Source organism: Erinaceus europaeus, chromosome 1 (genome assembly GCF_950295315.1).
Source record: "Erinaceus europaeus chromosome 1, mEriEur2.1, whole genome shotgun sequence".
In the NCBI taxonomy this organism is placed as follows: domain Eukaryota; kingdom Metazoa; phylum Chordata; class Mammalia; order Eulipotyphla; family Erinaceidae; genus Erinaceus; species Erinaceus europaeus.
In genome coordinates, this window is record NC_080162.1 from 77,570,036 (window position 1) to 77,593,084 (window position 23,049).

Here is a 23,049-nt window from a genome sequence, read left to right on the forward strand (position 1 = left end):
CTTTTGTTGCCCTTGTTGTAGCTTCGTTGTGGTTATTATTATTGCCCTTGTTGACGCAATTCGTTGTTGGATAGGACAGAGAGAAATGGAGAGAGGAGGGGAAGACAGAGAAGGGGAGAGAAAGATAGACACCTGCAGACCTGCTTCACCACCTGTGAAGCGACTCCCCTGTAGGTGGGGACCCGGGGGCTCGAACCGGGATCCTTTCGCCGGTCCCTGCGCTTTGCGCCACATGCGCTTAACCCACTGCGCCACCGCCCGACCCCCGTTCCTTGTGCTTTCTTGCCGCCTGCGCTTAACCCGCCCGCTTCCGCCCAACCCCCCCAAGGTTGATTCTTTAAGTGGTGAAAATTTAAAGTATTTTATTTGATTTTTTTCCTCTTAGATTATCTCAAGTTTCTATATGACCTTGTATAACTTGTGTAATTTTTTAAATGTTTTTAAAGGTTTTATTTTTTTTTAGCGTGTTACAATATCTTACACAAGTTAGGGATACTTTTACTTTTCTTGGAGGGGTGTGTGTGGGGGGTCCTTACCTTTTATTGTGGTCAAAATGAAGAAAGCAATGAGAGTGTTGTTGATGGCGCAGGTAGATTTGGCAACACAAGACAAGATGGTGTAAGGATTCAAGAGGTAGCTGGGGAAGAACACACAGAACTGCTATTAGTAACCCCGGTCAAAGGACCAAGAGCCTGGTCACAACAGCCAGGAAGTTCAAGAAATTTACAAAAAGCAGACTCAAGGGAAAGCAGCTTCTTAGAAAATAGTTCTCAGTAAAAGAGAATGGAGTGGGCCTGGAGCCAGTGAGTAAGATCTCTATTCACTGCTTATCTGTGCTAAGTGGCATAGGGGAAAATTATCATCTTAGTCATTACAGAGCTCCTATAAATCAGTTATTACATTTTTCTTACTTCCTCAGAAGAAACTGAAAGTCAGTAGGTAAATTACTTGTCCAAGGCTTTGCAAACTAGTAAATATGTTCAAAATTTGATCTTTTTTGGCTCTAAAGTCTGCTCCTTAAGATTTCAAAAAATGGTAAGAATTCTACCAATTCATAGAGTCATATATTTTAGTAATGACTACAGTTGTCTCTGAAATATCAGGAAAGTGTTTTTCCTCCATCAGATTCTTCAAGCTCTAACACAAAGTTCCCCATTCAAGAAGTCACAGCAGTTTAGGCTTAGTCCTCTTTAAATAAATACCCACTGAGCCAGATCAAAAGGACAGAATAAGCATCTGCTAAATTCAACAATCTAGTTGCTGTAGAATATCATGAAGCATTGCATATTTCCACTGGAAAGGCATTAAAATAAGACACCCAGTCTTGCCAGAGGTAGGAATGAATGGACAGAGAAAATGAATTTTAAACACTGGGAGAGTTTCTATAGTTATAATGAATTATTACAAATATGTATTTATATCCTGTTTCCATACAACAGAAAAAGGTATCCCAAGTTAGAAGAGAGCATTAAAAATAGTAGTAAATTAAATTATAAATAAAGAACCAAGACCAAGGAAAACATATAAAGGCTACAGAAAGAAGACCAAATGGGTCTTCTACAGCACTATAGTAATCAAATTTGGCTCTGAGTTTCCTGGCAGACAAAGTGAAAAGGGAGACCAGTTACATAATTTTGATTATCAGATAGGAAGAAACATACCAGTGTCTCAAGGAGAGATTATAATTATTACTCAGAAATAAAGACCTTAAACCCAATACTTCCCAGGGCTGTAAGATTAGCAGTTCTAAAGCCAATGGCCTAGAAATTGTTGGTGTGTGTGTTTGTTGTTGTTGTTTTGTTTTGTTTTTCCAGCAATCACTGATAGACTTGTTATACAACCTTTAAAGAAATGGCTGCTGCTATTGCAAAACTGCCCCCCAGAGACATATGAGTCCATAAGGGATTCACAGATTTGATAAACCTCTGTATTTGTTAGTTAGTTCCTACTAAAATTTCTGGGACACACAGATGTGAAGTGATATCTCAAAATTGTTTGGTGGGAGAGGAAAAACATGTCATTTCTAAATAGCAGGTGATGTTCAAGAAGTAGCTGCATGGCCTGGCCACCTGTCTGGGATACTAAATAGGAGAATTGCCTAGAAGGCAGAGGGCTGAAAAAACTGTCCTCAGAAGGCCCTTTCTGATTATGAAGTTTTAAGGTCCTGTTTTTCCACAGGAAACTTGTCTGTCTTGTTTACTACACGTCCCCAGAAACTAGTATGTTATTAATATTCAATGACTATTAGTTGACTGAATAATTATTCACATTTGCTTATCTTGGGAACATAAACGGGAATAACTGGAAGAAATTAAACAGGCTGGCAGCACTGAATACCCACTCTTAGAGACTTTTCTTCATAGAAACTCATTAAATTCCACATTCCCAGACTGGCCACCCAGTTGCTACAAGTCTGCTGGGCACCTGACTTCAGCTTTCTGACTAACTAATGCAGTGGGGGTGGGAGACATTCACGAAGCATAGAAGCTACTTGAAATAATAGCCATATAAAGATCAGAATTTTATTCAACCCATAGATCACAGTTGAAGAAGCTACCCCCAATTCCTTAAACACTGGCTACAAGCAGGCTGGAGCCCAGATCAGCACTGAGTCAAAAAGCATCTGTGAAGGACTGATTGTGCATGTCCTTGTGTAAGGCTTTGTCCCAACAAAGACAGAATGGCTCTGTCTCTTTTGCTGGCCAGAACCCCAGTTGTGCAACAGAACTACAGCAAATACTTGATGACTAAGACTCCAAATCTCAAAAAAATACAACAAACAACATGAGAAAGATTTCATCAGATTTTGCTCGCATTTGCTGGCACGGAGCCCCGTTCTGTCAGAGAATACTTACAACAGGGCCACTTTCAGAGGGATGTAACGCATTTCCATTGGGGTTCGGATAAGTTCGGCCACATCTGGGGCATACTGATCTAATTCTAGGAGAAGTTTCTGCTTTTTAAACTGGAAAAGAAAATGGCAAGATATATGAAACAAATTGCTGCTTGTTACTTTTAGAAAGAAGACAAAAGTCCTTATATGGTTTACTTAGCCTTGCCTAGTCTGGTCCTGCCCTAGTTCATATCACTCACCTTTCCTCCCCTCACCCCCACCCTCACTTCTCCCTTTCTGAGATGCAGCAGCAGGAACATGCCATGCCATTTCTGCTCCTAGACCTTTGCATTTGAACATGGAACAAACACTTCTCTCCCTAGTTAACTCCCACATAATCTTTAGATCTCAGTTAAATCATTTTCTCAGGAAGGCATACTCACCTTCTTTGGTTAGGCAAAATCTCCCTTTTATACCACCTTTCATAGCTCTTCAGTTACAATGTTTTTATTTATCTATGTGACTGACAAATATCTGTCTTACTCACTAGACTATGAGTTCCATGAGGGCAGAAACCATACTCATTTGTTAATACCTGGCACAGTGAGCAAACAACATCTGTTAAATAGCTAAATGCATTACTGAGTGACAAAGCAAAGTTCTGAGCCACTTTGAAGAGTGGTCTAAGAACCACAAAAGTTTACTAGCAATGTAAAATATTTTCGTAAGTGGAATGACTTCCTGAGTGTCAACAGTACCCTTTTTTTCTTCCAAGCACTCTTGTTTCAAGTTTCTGATTTCCACAGGGGAGGTGGGGAATAATGATGATAATGATGATGATGATGATGATGATGATGATGAAGAAGAAGAAGAAGAAGAGGAGGAGGAGGAGGCGTAGGAGGGGGAGTAAAAGGGCTGGGTGTGGCTGGGCAGCTGGAGAGTGAGATGGGGGTGGAAAGCTCTTGCCTTCCCCTGGTATGTCCCAACAAGTTCATGGGTGTGTTCCCACAGTGAAAAAAAATGAGGCAATCCTATAAGCAAGCATGGTCAAACTATATAGGTGGGAAAAGTTTCTGAATCCCAAATAGGTAATGTTCTGTTTTAAAGATTAGAGAATCTTACTTAGTTAAAAAAAAAGAAGAAGAAGAAGAAAAAATCAGTGCTACAATCTAATAAATCAATATTTCAGAGAAACATCTTAGCTGGCATTTTAGAATTTCTCAAGTTAAAAAATGTTTTAAAGAACAATCTTTTAGTTCAAAAGAAAATCAAAGGGTCCTCATAAGAATACAGGCAATGTGGGAGTCAGACGGTAGTGCAGTAGGTTAAGCACAAGTGGTGCCAATCATAAGGAACCACTTAAGTATCTGGGTTAGAGCCCCCGGCTCCCCACCTGCGGGGGGGTCACCTCACAAGTGGTGAAGCAGGTCTGCAGGTGTCTATCTTTCTTTCCCCCTCTCTGTCTTCCCCTCCTCTCTCCATTTCTCTCTGTCCTGTCCAACAATGGCAACATCAATAACAACAACAATAATAACTACAGCAATAAAACAAGGGCAACAAAAGGAAATAAATATTTTTTTAAATTAAAAAAAAAAAGAATACAGGCAACGCTAGATTTCTTGCCTAGGATTAGGTAGAGGCTTAATCAGAATATCAGAACAAACTTAAAAACCTCCTATTGATCATCTCTGAGAGTCCAAGTGAAGTGGTGGGAATTAGTAATATCAGTATGATTCATGCTATCATTTACAGCTGGGGCTATTTAATTAAAAGGCCAAAATATAAACTAAGGTGCTTTTTTATTTTTTTCTCTTTTGTTGCCCTTGTTGTGGTTATTATTATTATCGTTACTGATGTCATTGTTGTTGGATAGGACAGAGAGAAATGGAGAGAGGAAGGAAAGACAGAAAGGTGGAGAGATAAGACACCTGCAGACCTGCTTCACCACTTGTGAAGTGACCCCCTTGCAGGTGGGGAGCTGGGGGCTTGAACTGACATCCTTAAGCTAGTCCTTCTGCTTTGTGCCATGTGCATTTAACCCGCTGCGCTACCGCCCGACCCTCTAAATTAAGGTGCTTTTATCAGAGAAGGGAGCTGGCTCAGCACACAAAGCACTTGAGTAGGACAGCTGCGGCAGTGGTAGAAAGGAGGCCCTGGGAGCTAAGGGTACTGAGATTGCAAAAAGAAGCCACCTGGAGGATGTGAGCTCCACAAAGAAGGCTGTTGAAAGGAAACAAGCAGTTCTTCAGGGAGCAGCCAGAAAGACAGGTGGGAATGCAGGCCTAGGCTCCAAATCTGGAAACTAGCCAGCAGAAACCAAAATAAGAGAGGCAGCTAAAGAGAGAGATGAAGACATTGGGCAACGTGGTGACATTCTGACAACAATGAAAGAAAAGCCCAGTTCTCCAAAGCTCTTTAAAAACAGAATGATTTTTTTTTTTTTTTAAACCAAAGCACTGCTCAGCTCTGGTTTATGGTGGTGCAGGGGACTGAACCTGGGACTTTGGAGCCTCAGGCTTGAAAGACTCTGCATAACCATTATGCTATCTAACCCCCCCACCCAAAACCAGAATGATTTTTTATGAAAGGAGTGTGTGCAAGAGAACCAGGCAGTTGGGTCAGCAGTGCTAGGTCCTGATACCTCTCTTCCTTTAAGCTTCAACCTCACAGCTTCCTGGAGATCTGGCCTCACTGGCCCAATGTTGACTCGGTTCCCTGAGGCACAGACACAATTCCTTTCAAATATCTACATTGCACACAGTTAGAGATGGAAAAATGACTAAAAACCTAAGGAAAGTCAAGCAGACATACACACCCCAAGAAGATTTTAGAAGTATAAAGTAGGGAGGTTAAGAACTAAAATTGAAAACTCAAAGATATGTATTTTCTAGATAAATTGGGCTCTTTAAAAAGCCCTATAAAAAATTGGGGAGGAAGCAAGATAGTATACCACAGGACTTACATATGTGAGGTCCTGAGTTTAATCCTGGGCAATGCATATGCTAGAAGGATGCCCTGGTTGTTTCACTCTCTTGTTTATTAATAAATTGTTTTTTAAATTGAAATGGCAAGGCAGCTCAGCAGTAAAGTGCATAACCTCCCATAATTGAGGCTCTTGATTCTAAAGTCATGGACCCCTTGAAATATACCTAAAATAGACTACCTAGGTTTTCTAAAACGGAGACCCAAAACCTCATCTGCTATATTCTTATCTTTAGGTTCCTGATTATTAGACAACTTAAAAGATTTTTTAAATTTTCTTTATTTATTATTGGATAGAGACAGAGAGAAATTGAGAGGAGGGGGAGATAGAGAGGAAGAGAGACAGAAGAGATACCTGCAGTCCTGCTTCACCACTTGTGAAGCTTTCCTTCTATAGGTGGGAACCAGAGGCTTGAAGAATCCAGATCCTTGTGCACTGCAGTACACCACTGCCTGGGTCCCTTATTACACAATTTATTCTGCTTTATATCTTAATGCCTTCATCCACCAAGTTGCAGATGTTACCATGATGCCAACCTGACTTCCCTGGGAAGATGACCTCACCAATGTGTCCTAGAACCTCACCTCTCAGAGCGCTACACCAATAATGAATGATAGAAACAGGCTGGGAATCAGGCAGCCATTTTTCTCTTTTCTTTCATTTAATAGAGTGAGAGATAGACAGTGAGAGATAAATATAAGAGAGATACCACAGCACTGCTCCACTGCTCATTGAGCATACACGCTACCATGTGCAAGGATCCAGGTTTAAGATCCCAGTTCCCATCTGTGGGGGAAAAGCTTCATGAGTGGTGAAATAATGCCACAGGTCTCATTCCATCTCTATCTGTCCCTGCCCCCTCAATTTCTCTCTCTTCCATAAAATTAAAAAAAAAAATTTTAAAGTATGGTTCGAGCCCCAGGCTCCCCACCTGCAGGGGAGTCCCTTCACAAGTGGTGAAGCAGGTCTGCAGGTGTCTACCTTTCTCTCCCCCTCTCTGTCTTCCCCTCCTCTCTCCATTTCTCCCTGTCCTATCCAACAACGATGACAACAGAGTAACTACAACAATAAAACAACAAGGGCAACAAAAGGGAATAAATAAATATGAAAAAATTTAAATTTAATTTAAAAAAGTAAATAATAAAAGGGGAAAAATGGCTACCCTGAGTAGATTTGTTGTGCAGACATAGAATCCCAGTGATAATCCTGGTGGCAAGAAAAAAAGAAAGAAAGAAATCTAAACCTGATTTTTTTAAGAAAACTACCTAAACAATTTCACTACCTTCCCCTAAGCTACCTCCAGCATTAAAATGGTTTTAACTGGGGTTTTTATATAGTGTTTTTATGGTAACTAAAAAGAAAAAATAGGAAGACATGAAATAGCACATCTAATAAGCTTTCAGTAATATACATTTCAGTTTTACATTTTGGCTAAAAAACCTTGTTGATCATATTCTTAAGTGAAAGCTATCAAGTTCCTTAGATATGCATATATATCATATATTTACCATATGTGCCTGGAGACAGAGAAAGAGAGAAATATGCTCATGGGTAGACACATTATAAAACACTGGTGTTTTATTTTTATCTATTTTATTTATTTATTTATTTTGCCTCCAGGGTTATCACTAGAGCTCAGTGCCTGCACTACAAATCCACTGCTCCTGGAAGCCATTTTCCCTGAATTGTTGCCCTTGTTGTTGTTTTGCTGTTGTTGTTATTGTGGTTATTGCTATTGTTGTTGTTGGGTAGGACAGAGAGAAATCAAGAGAGAAGGGGAAGGCAGAGAGGGGGAGAGAAAGATAGATACCTCAGACCTGCTTCACCACCAGTGAAGCAACCCCCCTGCAGGTGGGGAATGGGGGGAGGCTCGAACCAGGATCCTTACACCAGTCCTTGTGCTTCATGCAATGTGCGCTTAACCCACTGTGCTACCGCCCAACTCCCAAATATTGGTGTTTTATAATGGAACATTTAACACTAAAGAAAAGTTGAAGGAATAACTCAATAAAATACCTAAATCCACCTTTTGCTACTGTATTACCAGATTTCCTTTATTTCCACATATATATATCTAATATAAAAAAAAAAATCCTGCACCATATGAAAGTAATCTGTATGTATCATGATAACTCACTCCTAAATATCTTAGCACATAACTTCAAAGAACAAAGACTATGGTCTACATACACAATTTATCTTGGAGAAGACAATAACCACGGCTAATTTATTTCCAAATTCTTCAGCTTATGTATCTCATAATCAGTTACTTTATCTCTAGTCCTAAAGGCAGTCCTGTTAAAGCATTCCAACTCAGTCCCTAAAATTTTCTTCTCTTTACCAATCTTATTTAAATAAAAATGACAGATAACATTGTGTTTAAGTTATACAATGAGAAATGATTTAATACATGTGTATATAGCAAAATGATTACCACAATAAGATTAGTTAACACACTATTTACCTGACATAACTCCCTTTTGTGTTATGTGTCTGTATGTGGTGAGAACATTTCAGATCTATTATCTTAGCAACTCTCAGTACATACAAACTAACTATAGTCACCATATTGTTTGATAGACTTCCCAGAACATAGTGTGTTGGTTAGTGGTTGCCAGGAGTTGGGAAGTAGAAGAAATGGGGAAATACGGCAACTACTAATCTACTCTGTTCCTGTGAATCTGATTTATTTTAAAATTCTACATGTGAATAAGATCATACAGTATTTATCTAAATTAAATACTTAGCAAATTGGCAAGATTCATCCATGTTGTTCTTAATGCACCATTAGCTTAAAATGTACGCTCCTCAATCTTAGTAACACTAAGTTTCTAATTTTTTTTTCACCGCAGTTATTGCTGGGGTTCAGTGTCTGCATGGCTCCACAGTTCCTGGCAGTCCTTGTTTTCTCTTTTTTTCTCTTTGGTTGGGGGTGAGAGGCAAAGAGACACAGAGATGAGGATAGACACCTGCAGCACTACTTCACCTCTCAGTGAAGCTGCCCCCTACCCCTTGCAGGTGAGGACTAGGAGTTTGAACCAAGGTCTTTGCACATGGAAACATGAATGTTCCACTGTGGGTGTCGCATCAGATGAGCTGAATCCTGGTTCCTAATTCTTCAGTGAGGGATAAAGGACTCTTTTAAGCCCTAATAACAGTGATAGACTCTCTACTTGTGACATATACATTCAATTTTTCATATCATTTGGGAATTTTTAGATACATTAAACTTATAAATGGCTCTCAACTTAAGAAATCCAAACACACATGTTAAAAATCTATCTGTGATCCCAAATTATATAATTCATCAGCTTTATCTATCACTGATGACCAGTGCCACAGAAAGGCAGATTATATTTCTGGTTCAATTACTTGGTAACAGAAGTAAAAAATGACCACACACAGCAATGGGATGCAGCCTTCTCTCACTCCAGTCTAAATCCTGCCAAAGGCTGGATTCCAGTCAATCAAGGAGGACTGCAGTCAATTTTTAAAATAATTACAAGGAAAGTACACATGGTTTATCTGTTAAAGCTCTCAGAACCTAGGAAAATAAGAATGGTCTCACCTTTTGACTACGAAAGTTTACATCAATGTTTTCAACATTTAATACATGCTAAGTTATCCGATTAGGATTACTTTTTGCGAGGGAAATGAAACCACAGTGGGGATGCAACTTTCCTCTGTATAAACATAACCAAATGAGTTGAAAACTGTATTCATTTATTGTCCTTTTAAAAGATAAACTGACAAAATGAATGGAAGATTTTAAGAGTTCTCAGTAATACAACTGTTGTGCAACTCTATCGGGCTGCAGATAGTCTGAACTTGCTCAGGTAAGAAAGGGGATATTAAGCTACAGAGAGTAAACTGACCTTTCTGTATCTGTTAGTAAGCCTGTCTTGTAGGGTTAGGTTTGACCATCTAGGGCTGGCTAAACAAGCCAGAAATTTCACTCCCACTTCTCAGTATTCTTAAAACAGTTGGATTCTTAAGTACTTAACCTTTGCTTCTTTGAAATAAAAGACACCAGCAAGCAACCAAATTCTACCAGTTTGTCCCACCCACTGACTACCTACCACAACTTTATTGAAGTCCTGGATTGCAAAATACAGGGCAATGGCAGTGAGTGCATCAGTAATCTGTCAGAGAAAGAGAAATAATAGGAAATGAACACAATTAGTGTAGGTGTTGTGGAATGCTGCCACAGCCTCAGCAAACTATCCAGCACAGAATACATACAGGCAGATAAGACTTTCATCCTCACTTTGACTACCCAGGAGAAAACATTTTCAGGAAGCAAGACCCTGAAGATTAGAACCCACCTAGACTTAAATTTGGGATCACACATCTGCTCTGTAATTGCAAGTTACTTCAATTTTCTGTAAAGTGGGAGTAACTCAGTGGTGGTGCACATACTTTGCATGTATGAGGCACTGGGTTTGATTCCTGGCACCAAGAAAAAAAGAGGAAATAATAGTCAGTGCTTTACAGGTCTGATGCCTAGGCACCTAGTGAGTTCTCAGTAAGCAGTAACCATTATCATTGTTTACTTGTTTGTTTTTGTTTTGTTTTGAGGCAGAGAGTGAAAGAGGCCACAGCATGGAAGCTGCCTTAGGCTGTACACACAGCAAAGCAGCACACTATCCACGTAAGCTATTTCACCAGCCCACCGTAATTATTGTTATTGAAGACCTTGGTTGATCTCCTAAGTAATTCTTAACTCATATTTTCAACTGTAGACTAGGTATGTGTTTCAAATTACTGTATTCTCAAAATATAATTCCGTTCTATTATTATTATTATCTTCACTGAGGCTTCACCACTCCGGCTGACTTTTTCAAAAAGAGACAGAAAAAGAGGAACAAAGATACCATAGCACTGAAAATACCAACAATGAAGTGGAATCAGGGCTTGAAAACGATAAAGCAGGTATACTACCCAGGTGAGCTAGTTTTTGCTGACTGTTATCTCAATTCTACTGACCATGGCCCCTGAAATTCTCATCAGGTAACTGTCCTCTTCTTCCATAATTCCCAGAACTCTTGAAAAAAAGCTTGGAAAATTCAGCCTATCCTCTTCACTGATTTGAGAATTAAAGCCAGTCATACAATCTTGGAGCTAGAAAGGTCAAGACCACATAGTCTAAAACCCAAATTCTAATAAGTGTAAGGAACTGCAACTAGTGAGGTGTTTGAGATCTTACTCACACTCCCATGATACTGGCACAGTTCCATGAATTCAAACTAAGGACAGGTTTTTGATTTTACATACTGATAAACTTCTGAGCTTCTATAGTAGATGCTTCTTAAAAACAAGATAAAAGACTGTAAATTTTAGAACATGTACATATGATTTTATGTGAAAAGTTACTTACCATAAATACCAATTCAGCATAGTCAATCAGGAAATGAAAGAGGTATATTATTAAAGGAGTCTACAAGAGAAAAATAAATAAAACACTTTTAAGTTAAATATTACTATTATATTTTCTAGAATATAGAGGGGTAAAAGACTATTCTGTCAGGGAAAAAAAAGAACTTTTTCTTCCCGGAGCACAATTCTATGCTAGTTGACCAATGTACATATGATGAAGAATAATTCAGTATCACTAAACTATTTTGTGTCTCTTGGACTATCTACTGAATGGAGTAAAGAAAATGAACAAAGTCTTGTATGCATTAAATATTTGTTAAGGAGTTTTTAACACACTGAAGATGTAAGGTTAATTTTAGTTAAAAGACATGTATAGGAGTCAAAGGCAACTACATTTTAGGCCAAGAATGCTCATAAAAAAACTGGAGAGGGAGTCAGGCTGTAGCGCAGCGGGTTAAGCGCAGGTGGCGCAAAGCACAAGGACTGGCATAAGGATCCCGGTTCGAACCCCGGCTCCCCACCTGCAGGGGAGTCGCTTCACAGGCGGTGAAGCAGGTCTGCAGGTGTCTATCTTTCTCTCCTCCTCTCTGTCTTCCCCTCCTCTCTCCATTTCTCTCTGTCCTATCCAACAACGACAACAACAATAATAACTACAACAATAAAACAACAAGGGCAACAAAAGGGAATAAATAAATAAATAAAATAAATATTAAAAAAAAACTGGAGAATACTTTCCCCTCTTCTGCTTGCTTTATTTAACAGAAGTGCTTCTTCCTCAAAACCTAAGGAAAATTCACTTACTTTGTAGCAATCTCCTCCTGAGTGTAAAGAGAATATTTTAAATTAAAGATTTGATTATTTGCGCAGACAAAACTGTTGAGATTAGCTACATAAAAAAAATTTTTTTAGATTAGCTATTTTTTGTTCAAGTAAGTTATATTTTTTCTAGGAATATGTCCATTTTACCTGTTTAACTTAGAAACAATAAATCGTTGATAATATTTTACTTTTTCTTTTTCATTTCCAAATACTGGTAAATTTCTATCTTTTTTTTTTTTTTTGGATAAATTTTGTCAAGAATTTCTCAAAAAGAACCAACTTTGGCCTTTGCTGATTACTATTATTTTCTTTTTTAATAGAGACAGAAATTAACTGTGGGGGTAGATAGCATAATGGTTATGCAAAGAGACTCTCATGACTGAAGCTCCAAAGTCCCAGGTTGAATTCTCCATACCACCATAAGCTAGAGCTGAGCAGTGCTCTGGTAAAAACACTGAGAAATTAAAAGGGAAGGATGAGATAAAGAGGGAGAGACACCTACAGCACTGTTTCACCACTTGTGACTCTTCCCCCTTGCTTGTGGGGTACGGGGGCTTGAACCCAGCTTTTTGCATATGGTAGCATGCACTCAACCCAGCATGCCTCTGCCCAGCCCCTACTATTATTTCTATTTCGTTGATTTATTATTTTTATGTAACTTAAAACAAATCATAGCTGAAAGCTAAATAACTTTTTAATTTAAAAGACAAAATCTAATCAGATGAAGGTCAAGTAGCCCAAGTCCTAGTGCATGCACTTAGGAAATGTGAAAGATTAACAGAAAGCAATTCTCATTTTTAACTTAGAAGCATAAAATCATTGATAATATTTTCCTTTTTCTTTTTCATTCCCAAATACACTCTTAAATGTGTAATTGACGCCCAAGAGGTAACAGTGGCTTGAGTTTTGGACTTTAAATCCAGAAAATCTTAAAAAAAAAAAAAATTATGTATTCTTTCCTTTTCTTTCTTTTTTTAAAATTATTTAATCATTTTTAAAAATATTTATTTATTCCCTTTTGTTGTCCTTGTTTTATTGTTGTAGTTATTATTGTTATTGATACTGATGTCATTGTTGTTGGATAGGACAGAGAGAAATGGAGAGAGGAGGGAAAGACAGGGAGAAAAAGACACCTGCGGACCTGCTTCACTCCCTGTGAAGTTACTCCCCTGCAGGTGGGGAGCTGTGGGGCTCGAACCGGGATCCTTATGCTGGTCCTTGTGCTTCGTGCCGCATGCACTTAACTCACTGCGCTACCACCCGACTCCCTTTTTTTTGTTTTTTAATTTAACAATTATTGACAAAGTTGTGGGATAAGAGGGGTACAATTCTATACAATTCAATTCCCACCACCAGAGTTCCACATTTCCTCCCCTCCATTACAAGTTTCCCTATTTTGGGGCTGGGTGGTGGCGCACCTGGTTGAGCGATATGTTACAGTGCAAAAGGACCCGGGTTCGAGACCCTGGCCCCCACCTGCAGGGGGAAAGCTTTAAGAGTAGTGAAGCAGGGCTGTAGGTGTCTCTCTATCTCCTCCTTCCCTCTCAATTTCTGGCTGTTTCTATCCAATAAATAAAGATAATTAAAAAAAATTTTTAAAAAGAAGTTTCCCTATTCTTTATCCCTCTGGGAGTATGGACCTAGGATCATTATGGGGTGCAGAAGGTGGAAGATCTGGCTTCTGTAATTGCTCCTCTACTGGATATGGGTGTTGGCAGGTCGATCCATACCCCCAGCCTATTTCTATCTTTCCCTAATGGGTTAGGGCTCTAGGGAGCTAGGGTTGCAGGACACAACCTGGTGAGGTCGTCTGCCCAGGGAAGTCAGGCTGGGGTTGGCATCATGGTAACATCTGTAACTTGGTGGATAAAAACTTCTATGACACCTTCATACAGAAAGACATATGTTTTAATTTCTTTGGAGACAACACCATCATTTCTGTTTGTTTTCCTTCCTCCCTCCCTCCCTTCTTTTTTTAAAGTATTATTCATTTATTTGTTATTAGATAGAGACAGAGAGAAATTGAGAGTGGAGGGGGAGATAGAGAAGGAAAGAGAAAGAGAGACACCTGCAGCCCTGCTTCACCACTCAGGAAGATTTCCCCTGCAAGTGGGGTCCAGGGGCTTGAACCTGTGTCCCTGTATACTGTAATGTGTGCGCTTAACCAAGTGTGCCACCACCTGGCCCCCTTTATGTATTATTTCTATCTGGAGAAATAGTTCAAGGGAGCCAGGCGGTGGTGCACCCAGTTAAGCACACATATTAGCAAGCACAAGGACCCAGGTTCTAGCCCCCACTCCCCACCTGCAGGGGTTCCACTTCACAAGCAATGAAGCAGGTCCACAGGTGCCTGTCTTTCTTTCCTTCTATCTTCCTGTCCTCTCTCAACTTCTCTCTGTCCTATCTTACAATAATAAATAGAAAAAAGGGGAAATTGTGGCAAATAATAATAGGGAGGAGGGTAGATAGCATAATAGTTATGCAAACAGACTATCATGCCTGTGGCTCGAAAGTCCCAGGTTCAATCCCCTGCAGAAACATAAGCCAGAGCTGAGCAGTGCTCCAGTAACACCCAACCAAAAAGATATGTATACATCTATGTTCATAGCAGCACAATTCATAATAGCTAAAACCTGAAAGCAAACCAGGTGCCCAACAACAGATGAATGGCTGAGAAAGCTGTGGTATATTTACACAATGGAATACTACACAGCTGTTAAGAATAATGAACCCACCTTCCCTGACCCATCTTGGATGGAGCGAGAAGGGATTATGTTAAGTGAGATAAGTCAGGAAGAAAAAGATGAGTATGGGATGATCCCACTCTTAAACAGGAGATGAGGAAGAAGAACAGAAAGGGAAACTAAAAGCAGAAGCTGAGTGAGTTTGGAGTATGGCACCAAAGTAAAAACCTCTGGGTGGAGGGTGAGGGTAGATCTTCAAGTTCAACGCTAGAAGAAGAAGTGTGATGGGCAGGGCAAAGGGACACCGACCTTTGGTGGTGGGAATGTTGTTAATATATACTCCTATTAATTCATAGTCTCACAAATCACTATTTAATATGAGAGGGGGAAAATGGATTGAATGACTCAAACTTTCTGATGCATAGACCACAGCTCTGAGTATATATTCCTTCAATCTAAGCACTTAAGACTTCAAATGGCGATCAATCCAATCAGGAACAACACAACAGACCCCTTTGTGGGCCCCCATAGAACCTTGCCCTCAACTTGGATCAACAATGGTAGAGAATGTTCCATCCTCCGAAGGGAGGCTGGACAACATACTCTATGCTACACCTATGTTTCCTTCTATGACAAAGATGGATCAATATTGGGGCAGCCTGGAATATTCCTACTCATGACCACAGAATGTGAGCTCAGATCTAGAGGGATGCAGAGGTCACATAGGCTCCTAAGCTGAATATGGGCCCAGATCACATCAAATCAATGGGGTTTACAATCAACAGTATTTATACCCCTTTCCCATATTAGGGAGCAACTCTCTTCCCTGATCCAGCTTTCTGATCCTTTATCCAACCATGACATCATTTCCCCAGACAATAACTTGGATCCACTTGCATGGCAGATTTCAGGCTCAGGGGAAAAAATAGGCCCTTTGGAATATAACTAAAATATGCCCACTAGCTATCTACAAAATGGAGGACCCTCCAACTCTTCATCTGCACTATTCCAGCCTTTAGGTCCATGATTGTTCAACAATTTGTTTGGCTTTGTATGTTAACTCTCTTTACAGCCACCAGGATCCAGATGCTAGCATGATGCCAACCAGACTTCCCTGGACAGACAACCCCACCAATGTGTCCTGGAGCTCCGCTTCCCCAGATTCCCGCCCCACTGGGGAAAGAGAAAGACAGGCTGGGAGTATGGATCGACGTCTCGGCGCCCATGTTCAGAGGGGAAGCAATTACAGAAGCCAAACTTTCAACCTTCTGCATCCCACAATGACCTTGGGTCCATACTCCCAGAGGGTTAAAGAATAGGAAAGCTATCAGGGGAAGGGATGGTATATGGTGTTCTGGTAGTGGGAATTGTGTAGAGTTGTACCCCTCTTATCCTATGGTTTAGTCAGTGTTTCCTTTTTATAAATAAAAATTTAAAAAAATTCAAATGGGTAATCAGATTGAATTTTAACAGTGGGATCAAATTGTTAATACATCTCTAATAACGATTTGTGCTTTGAAATATTAAATCACCTATAAGCTTAGACCAGGGAGAACAGAAGCAACTGTTGGCATCACTTTGTAAGATGTAGCTATATATAAATAGCATAAAAGAACATAAGTTATGGTGAGGTCTTATATGATACAGCAAATCCTAACAATGGGATTTTCAAAGTTAACCCAATTGCCAAATAATTTGGTTATAGCAATAACTACCTATTGTCTTCTTAAAACCTTAGACAGTAGGAACCTCCCTGTTCTCTACAAAAGCCATATTTCTCCCAGTCTTGGAACCTCTCGAGTGGGGCTCACTTTCCTGCATGCTTATCCCAATTCATACCAATTGATACTGTATCTACTGGTCCCAACCTATTCAATGCAACCAGTACCACCTCGACACGTTTCATTTCAGACTGATTTCTTAATGAGAGAGAGAGACAGGGAGAACACTAGAGCACACGTGAGAATTTCACCAGGGAACTGGAGTATATTAAAAATGAACTAGGGGGAGTTGGACGGTAGTGCAGCAGGTTAAACGCACATGGTGCAAAGCGCAAGGACCAGCATAAGGATCCTGGTTCCAGCCCTCGGCTCCTCACCTGCAGGGGAGTCGCTTCACAGGCGGTGAAGCAGGTCTGCAGGTGTCTGTCTTTCTCTCCCCCTCTCTGTCTTCCTCTCCTCTCTCCATTTCTCTCTGTCCTATCCAACAGCAACGGCATCAATAACAAGAGTAATAACTACAACAATTTAGAAAAACAACAAAGGCAACAAAAATAAATAAATATTTTAAAAAATGAATTAGGGAGGGCTCGGTAGTAGCACAGCGGGTTAAACGCACAAGGCGGCAAGTGCAAGGGCCAGTGTAAGGATCCTGGTTCAAGACCCCAGCTCCTCCCCACCTGCTGGGGGGCGGGGACAGAGGGGAGGGGCCCATTCACAAGGGGTGAAGCAAGTCTGCAGGTGTCTATCTTTCCCCTCTGTCTTCCCGTCCTTTCTTGATTTCTCTCTGCCCTATCCAACAACAAAGACAGCAATAACAATAACAAGGATAAACAACAACAGCAACAAAAGGAAAAAAATGGCCTCCAGGAGCAGTGGATTCGTAGTGCAGGCACCGAGCCCCAGCAATAACCCTGGAGGCAAAAAAAAAAATAATAATAATAATTACCAAGTTGGGCGGCAGCACACCGGGTTAAGTGCACACAGTCCAAAGCTCAAGAATACCAGTTTGAACCCCTGGGTCCCCAACTGCAGGGGGGTCAATTCGCAAGGGGTGAAGCAGGTCTGCAGTTTCTCTCCCTCTATCTTCCTCTTCTCTCTCAATTAAAAAAAATAAGAATAAATGAATTAGATGGAGGCTGAGGGGTAGTACATCTGGTTTTGAGCACACGTTACTTGTGCAAAGACCCAGGCTCAATCCCCAAGTCCCTACCTATAGGGGGAAAGCTGCATGAATGGTGAAGCAGTGCTACAGGTGTCTTTCTCCCTCTATCTCCCCTTTCCCTCTCAATCTCTGTCTCGATCCAACAAAATTATGTGTGTGTGTGTGTGTGTGTGTGTGTGTATGTGTGAGAGACAGAGAGAGAGAGAGAGAGAGTGTGTGTGTGTATTGAATTAGATGGAAATTCTAGAGCTGGAAAACAATAAAAAATTAAGTATGCAAAATAAAAGTTTAACAGCAGGTTATACAAGCTAAAGAGGACTAGTCAGTCATTCAGAAGATAAGTCTGTATCTTGGGTATAATGTGAAGCCAGGAATCAAGCTCAAAATCTTGTGCTTGCAAGGTGAGCACTCTACCTGCTGTATCACCTTCCAAGTCATGATTCCATCATATTTACTGAAAAATCAGTTTCCATCTAACTGAGCTTTGAAAAAAATCATTATCTCCCATTAGCTGTTTTTAATAATCTATACTAGATTTTGAGCAATTTTAATATGATGCATGCTTTTTCCCCCCTCTAAACTTCACCCTGCTTCAGTTTACAGAACTTCCTGATTTGAAATCTTGCAGAAATTAAACATTTTTCGGCCATTAATCTCTTCAAATATTGTTTCTGCCCTGCTTTCTCTCTTTCCTCATTGTGGAATTCCATTTGCATGCATGCTAAGTACTGTAGCTCATAGGTAGTTTCCCACACACACACCCACCCTTTTTCTCAGTTTAGATATTTCCTACAGACCAATCTTCCAGATCATTATTTTTTTCTTTACTTTGTATGACCTGCATTCTTAATTTAGTATTTTTTTAAATTCCTTTATTGGGGAATTAATGTTTTACATTTGACAGTAAAAACAACAGTTTGCACATGCATAACATTCCCCAGTTTCCCATTTAACAATACAACCCCCACTATGTCATTTATCATCCTTCATGGACCTGTATTCTCCTCACCCACCCACCCCAGAGTCTTTTACTTTGGTGCAGTACGCCAATTCCATTTCAGGTTCTACTTGTGTTTTTGTTTCTGATCTTGTTTTTCAACTTCTGCCTGAGAGTGAGATCATCCCATATTCATCCTTCTGTTTCTGACTTATTTCACTTAACATGAATTTTTCAAGGTCCATCCAAGATTGGCTGAAAATGGTGAAGTCACCATTTTTTACAGCTGAGTAGTATTCCATTGTATATATATACCACAACTTGCTCATCTGTTGTTGGACACCTGGGTTGCTTCCAGGTTTTGGCTACTACAAATTGTGCTGCCAAGAACATATGTGTACACAGATCTTTTTGGATGGGTGAGTTGGGTTCCTTAAGAGATATCCCCAGGAGAGGAATTGCAGGATCATAGGGTAAGTCCATTTCTAGCCTTCTGAGAGTTCTCCAGACTGTTCTCCACAGTGGTTGGACCAATTTACATTCCCACCAGCAGTGCAGGAGGGTTCCCACAACCTCTCCAGCATTTGTTGCTGTTACCTTTTCTGATGTATGACATTCTCACAGGAGTGAAGTGGTATCTCATTGTTGTCTTTATTTGCATTTCTCTGACAATCAGAGACTTGTGGCATTTTTTCATGTGTTTCTCTTAATTTGGTATTTTGTTTTCCAGTTGTACAATTTCTAGCTAATTCATTTTTATATATTCTAGTTCCCTGGTGAAATTCTCTATTTTATCACCTATTTTTTAACATATTAACCATTTTTCACAGTTAAAATCCAAGTTTGTTAACTCTTATATAAAGATCAACTGGGGGGTCAGGCGGTTGCATTGTGGGTTAAGCACACATGGTGCAAAGCACAAGGACCAGTGTAAAGATTCCATTGAGCCCCTGGCTCCCCACCTGCAGATGGTGAAGCAGGTCTGCAGGTGTCTATCTTTTTCTCCCCCTATCTTCCCCTCCTCTCTCCATTTCTCTTTGTCCTATCCAACAACGACGATATCAATAACAACAATAATTACAACAACAATAAAACAACAAGGACAACAAAAGGGGAAAAAAGAAAGAAAAAGAAAGAAATACCAACTGTAAATCTGATTTCCATGTCTAATTTTCCTGTCTCTTATGCTTGGTAAGTGTGTTTGTTTACTATAACACTGCTCAGCTCTGGCTCATGGTGGTGCTGAGGATTGAACCTGGGATCTCAGAGCCTCAGGAATGAGAGTCTTTTTGCATAACCATTATGCTATCTCCCCAGCTCTTGCTTGGCAATTTTTGTTTATCATTTTATTGGAGGTTAATGGTTTATAGTTCAGCTGTTGACACATAGGTACAATTTCTCACCCTGCCTACATGATTGCTATCTTCAAAACACTCTCACCCCCATCTTAAATCCATTTCCACCATCATGCACCACAACCCAATACCCTCTCCACCTCATCCTGTCCCATTCTTCCCCAGTCCTTTTCTTTAGTGCAATACACCCAGTCTGAGTTTCACTTTGTCTTTCTCTCTCTGTCAGTTTCCTAAGTTCCACTCATAGGTGAGATCATCCAGTAATTGTCCTTCTCTTTTTTGGCTTATCTCCCTTAACATGATACCTTCAAGTTCCATCCAAGGTGAGGCAAAAGATACGACTTTGTTGCTATGCTTCACATTGGTTTGGTCTCCCCCCCCCCCCCCCCCCGCCTCTGGGAGGTGGTGGTTTAGCCCCTGCTAGTTTCACTTGCCCCCTTCTCCCCGCCCCTAAAACCCTACAGACTTCCAGAGTGCCCGCAGCAGCCCCTGGGGGGAGAAAGATAGAGAAGCACATGGTGTGGTGATTTGCCCACTCGTGAATAAAGATTAAATTGTATTCTCTGCCCAGCCATGTGTCCTCGAGTCTCTGTCTACCGCCGCAAAGCTAGCCTGACCTGCTAGAGCCCTGAACTTTAATGACATATGGTGCCCACGTGGACCTGACCTGCGCATCCCCCCAGATAAGTGAAGACTTTGCCTACCTATCTACAATGGCCTTCTTTTCTGCTTGTGAAGAGGTTTCCAAAGGCCTCTGCCCTTTGTTCACGAGACTGTTTCTCTGTTTCTGGAACATTTCGTTCTGTGCCACTCTGTGGTTTCCGCCCAACGCCAGGCCACAGGAGCCCAACACCAGCCTGCAGGAACCGGCGGGGAGCCGCGTGGTGCAGGGCATTGGGCGTGGGCTCCCTCCACACTGCTCGGCCACTGGGAGCAGGGCAGCAGACATGGCGGGTTGGGCTGCAGCCCATACTGGCCGCCACTCCGGGGCACCTTGGCCCACGCCTTCTGCATGGCTGGCCCGCCCGCCCTCCTGCTATGAAGTCTGGGCAGATCCTGGACCATCCAGAGACCGCGGGCCCCCTGCCAAAACTGGGCCCCTGGCCAAGATCCCCAACTCGGCTCTGAAGTCAGAAAAGCTAGAATACGCAGAGATCCTGCAGAGATCGCAACCTGCAATTCCTGAAAGTGAAGCTTCCCAAGAAGCCACCGCTGGACAATGCACTCCCCGAACGGCTAAGACAGTACAGATCTAAATTCGTGTTTAAAATGACATGTCTTCGTAACAAAGGTTTCTCTACTTGTGTATTAAAGACCATGTTTATGTGTGTGTTTAAAGTTTGGTAACATTAACTTTAAGGTTAAAAATGTAACTTTAAGGCTATATTCTTACCAGACAGAGTTAAATGAAAAAGGTTTTCAACGTAATTCTCATAAAGATAAAATTAACTTACATTTAAAGTCTGAGGTAAAAATTAGTTAAAAATCAATATATTTTAACTAAGTTGGTCTAAAAAAAAAAAACCTGCGCACACGTAGGGTGTGTCTCCATCTTCAATGGGTGTAACAAAAGATTAAATAGACTTGTTGATATGTAAAACTCTCAAATTCCTTCTCAATTAAAAATGTTAGATTGCGCTATGGTTATGCTAATGATTCTCATGCCTGAGGCTTTTTTCTTTCCATGGTTCTTATGTTTACCTTTCCACATTCTATTGTTTAAACTTTAAACAACCTTAAAATCATACTAAAAAAGACTTCCAATTGTAATAGAGTTATCAGTTGTGATAAACTTCTAACCTGCTACAAGTTTTGTTTCATAGTAAGTTAATTGCAGCAGTCAAGTTCTCTACAGAAAAGCAGAATTCCAGCAGCTGACCTTCCTCATACAACGTTCCACCCCCTGGCAATTCTTCGGTGGACATCTGCTTTGGACTGGCACTTCTATCGGACTCACTGGTACACCTCTTGGACACTTTACACAACTCTACAGCAGCTTCCCTTTATGCTGCTGAGTTTCTCAAAGACTGACTGCAGCCAGCTGCCTTGGGACTCTAGGCCGTTCCCCGCCCCCATGCTAGAAAATGCCCGTCGAGACAAGTAACACCCCAGAGGGCGTTTAAAAAGGTCCCCCTCAGGCCTTAAAAAAAAGGTCCCCTCAGGTCTTAAAAAAAAGGTCCCCCTCAGGCCTTAAAAAAAGGTCCCCCTCAGGCCTTCCCTTGGCAGCACACTGGTTCTTGTTGATCCCTTACATGTTCCTCCATGTTTGTGCCAGTTTCTTTTTTAAAAATGCCTGTACGATATAGGTTTCTGTTCACTCCACACCCCTGATACTATGGTCATTTAGTTAAAAAGAAAAGGGGGAATTGTTGCTATGCTTCACATTGGTTTGGTCTCCCCCCCCCCCCCCGCCTCTGGGAGGTGGTGGTTTAGCCCCTGCTAGTTTTGCTCGCCCCCTTCTCCCCACCCCTAAAACCCTACAGACTTCCAGAGCCCCCGCTACAGCCGCTGGGAGGGGGGGGAAGATGGAGAAACACATGGTGTGGTGATTTGCCCGCTCGTGAATAAAGATTAAACTGCGTTCTCTGCCCAGCCATGTGTCCTCGAGTCTCTGTCTACCGCTGCGAAGCTAGCCCGGCCTGCTAGAGCCCCGAACTTTAACGACATGACTTGACCAATTTAAATAGTTGAATAGTATTCCATTGTATATATATATATATATATATATATATATATATATATATATATATATCACAACTTTTTTTAACTTTATTTTTATTTATTTCCTTTTGTTGCCCTTGTTGCTTTATTGTTGTAGCTATTATTATTGTTGTTGTTGCTGGATAGGAGAGAAATGGAGAGAGGAGGGGAAGACAGAGAGGGGGAGAGAAAGAGAGACACCTGCAGACCTGCTTCACCGCCTGTGAAGTGACTCCCCTGCAGGTGGGGAGCCGGGTGCTGGAGCCGGGCTTCTTACGCTGGTCCTTGCACTTTGCACCACGTGCGCTTAACCCACTGCATTACCGCCCGACTCCCTATCTCACAACTTTCTTACCCATTCATTTGTCATTGAGCATCTGGGTTGCTTACAAGTTTGGGCTATTACAAATTGTGCTATGAACATAGGTGTACATATCTTGGTAATTTTTTATTGATAATGAACATCGTGTATTAAAAAT

General features: G+C 40.9%; 1 protein-coding gene across 2 annotated transcripts in view; it reads right to left on the bottom strand.

The window, feature by feature from the left end:
* The window catches only part of PIGU (phosphatidylinositol glycan anchor biosynthesis class U), a 129,701-nt gene that overhangs the window by 78,342 nt on the left and 28,310 nt on the right, over positions 1-23,049 (bottom strand). For both annotated transcript variants that reach the window (XM_060188641.1, XM_007522663.3), the window contains exons 3-6: positions 11,194-11,253; positions 9,896-9,958; positions 2,856-2,965; positions 537-637 (exon numbers count right to left, since the gene is read on the bottom strand). In XM_060188641.1, coding sequence (XP_060044624.1) covers positions 537-637; positions 2,856-2,965; positions 9,896-9,958; positions 11,194-11,253 — 334 coding nt within the window. The remainder of the gene's footprint in view (positions 1-536; positions 638-2,855; positions 2,966-9,895; positions 9,959-11,193; positions 11,254-23,049) is intronic.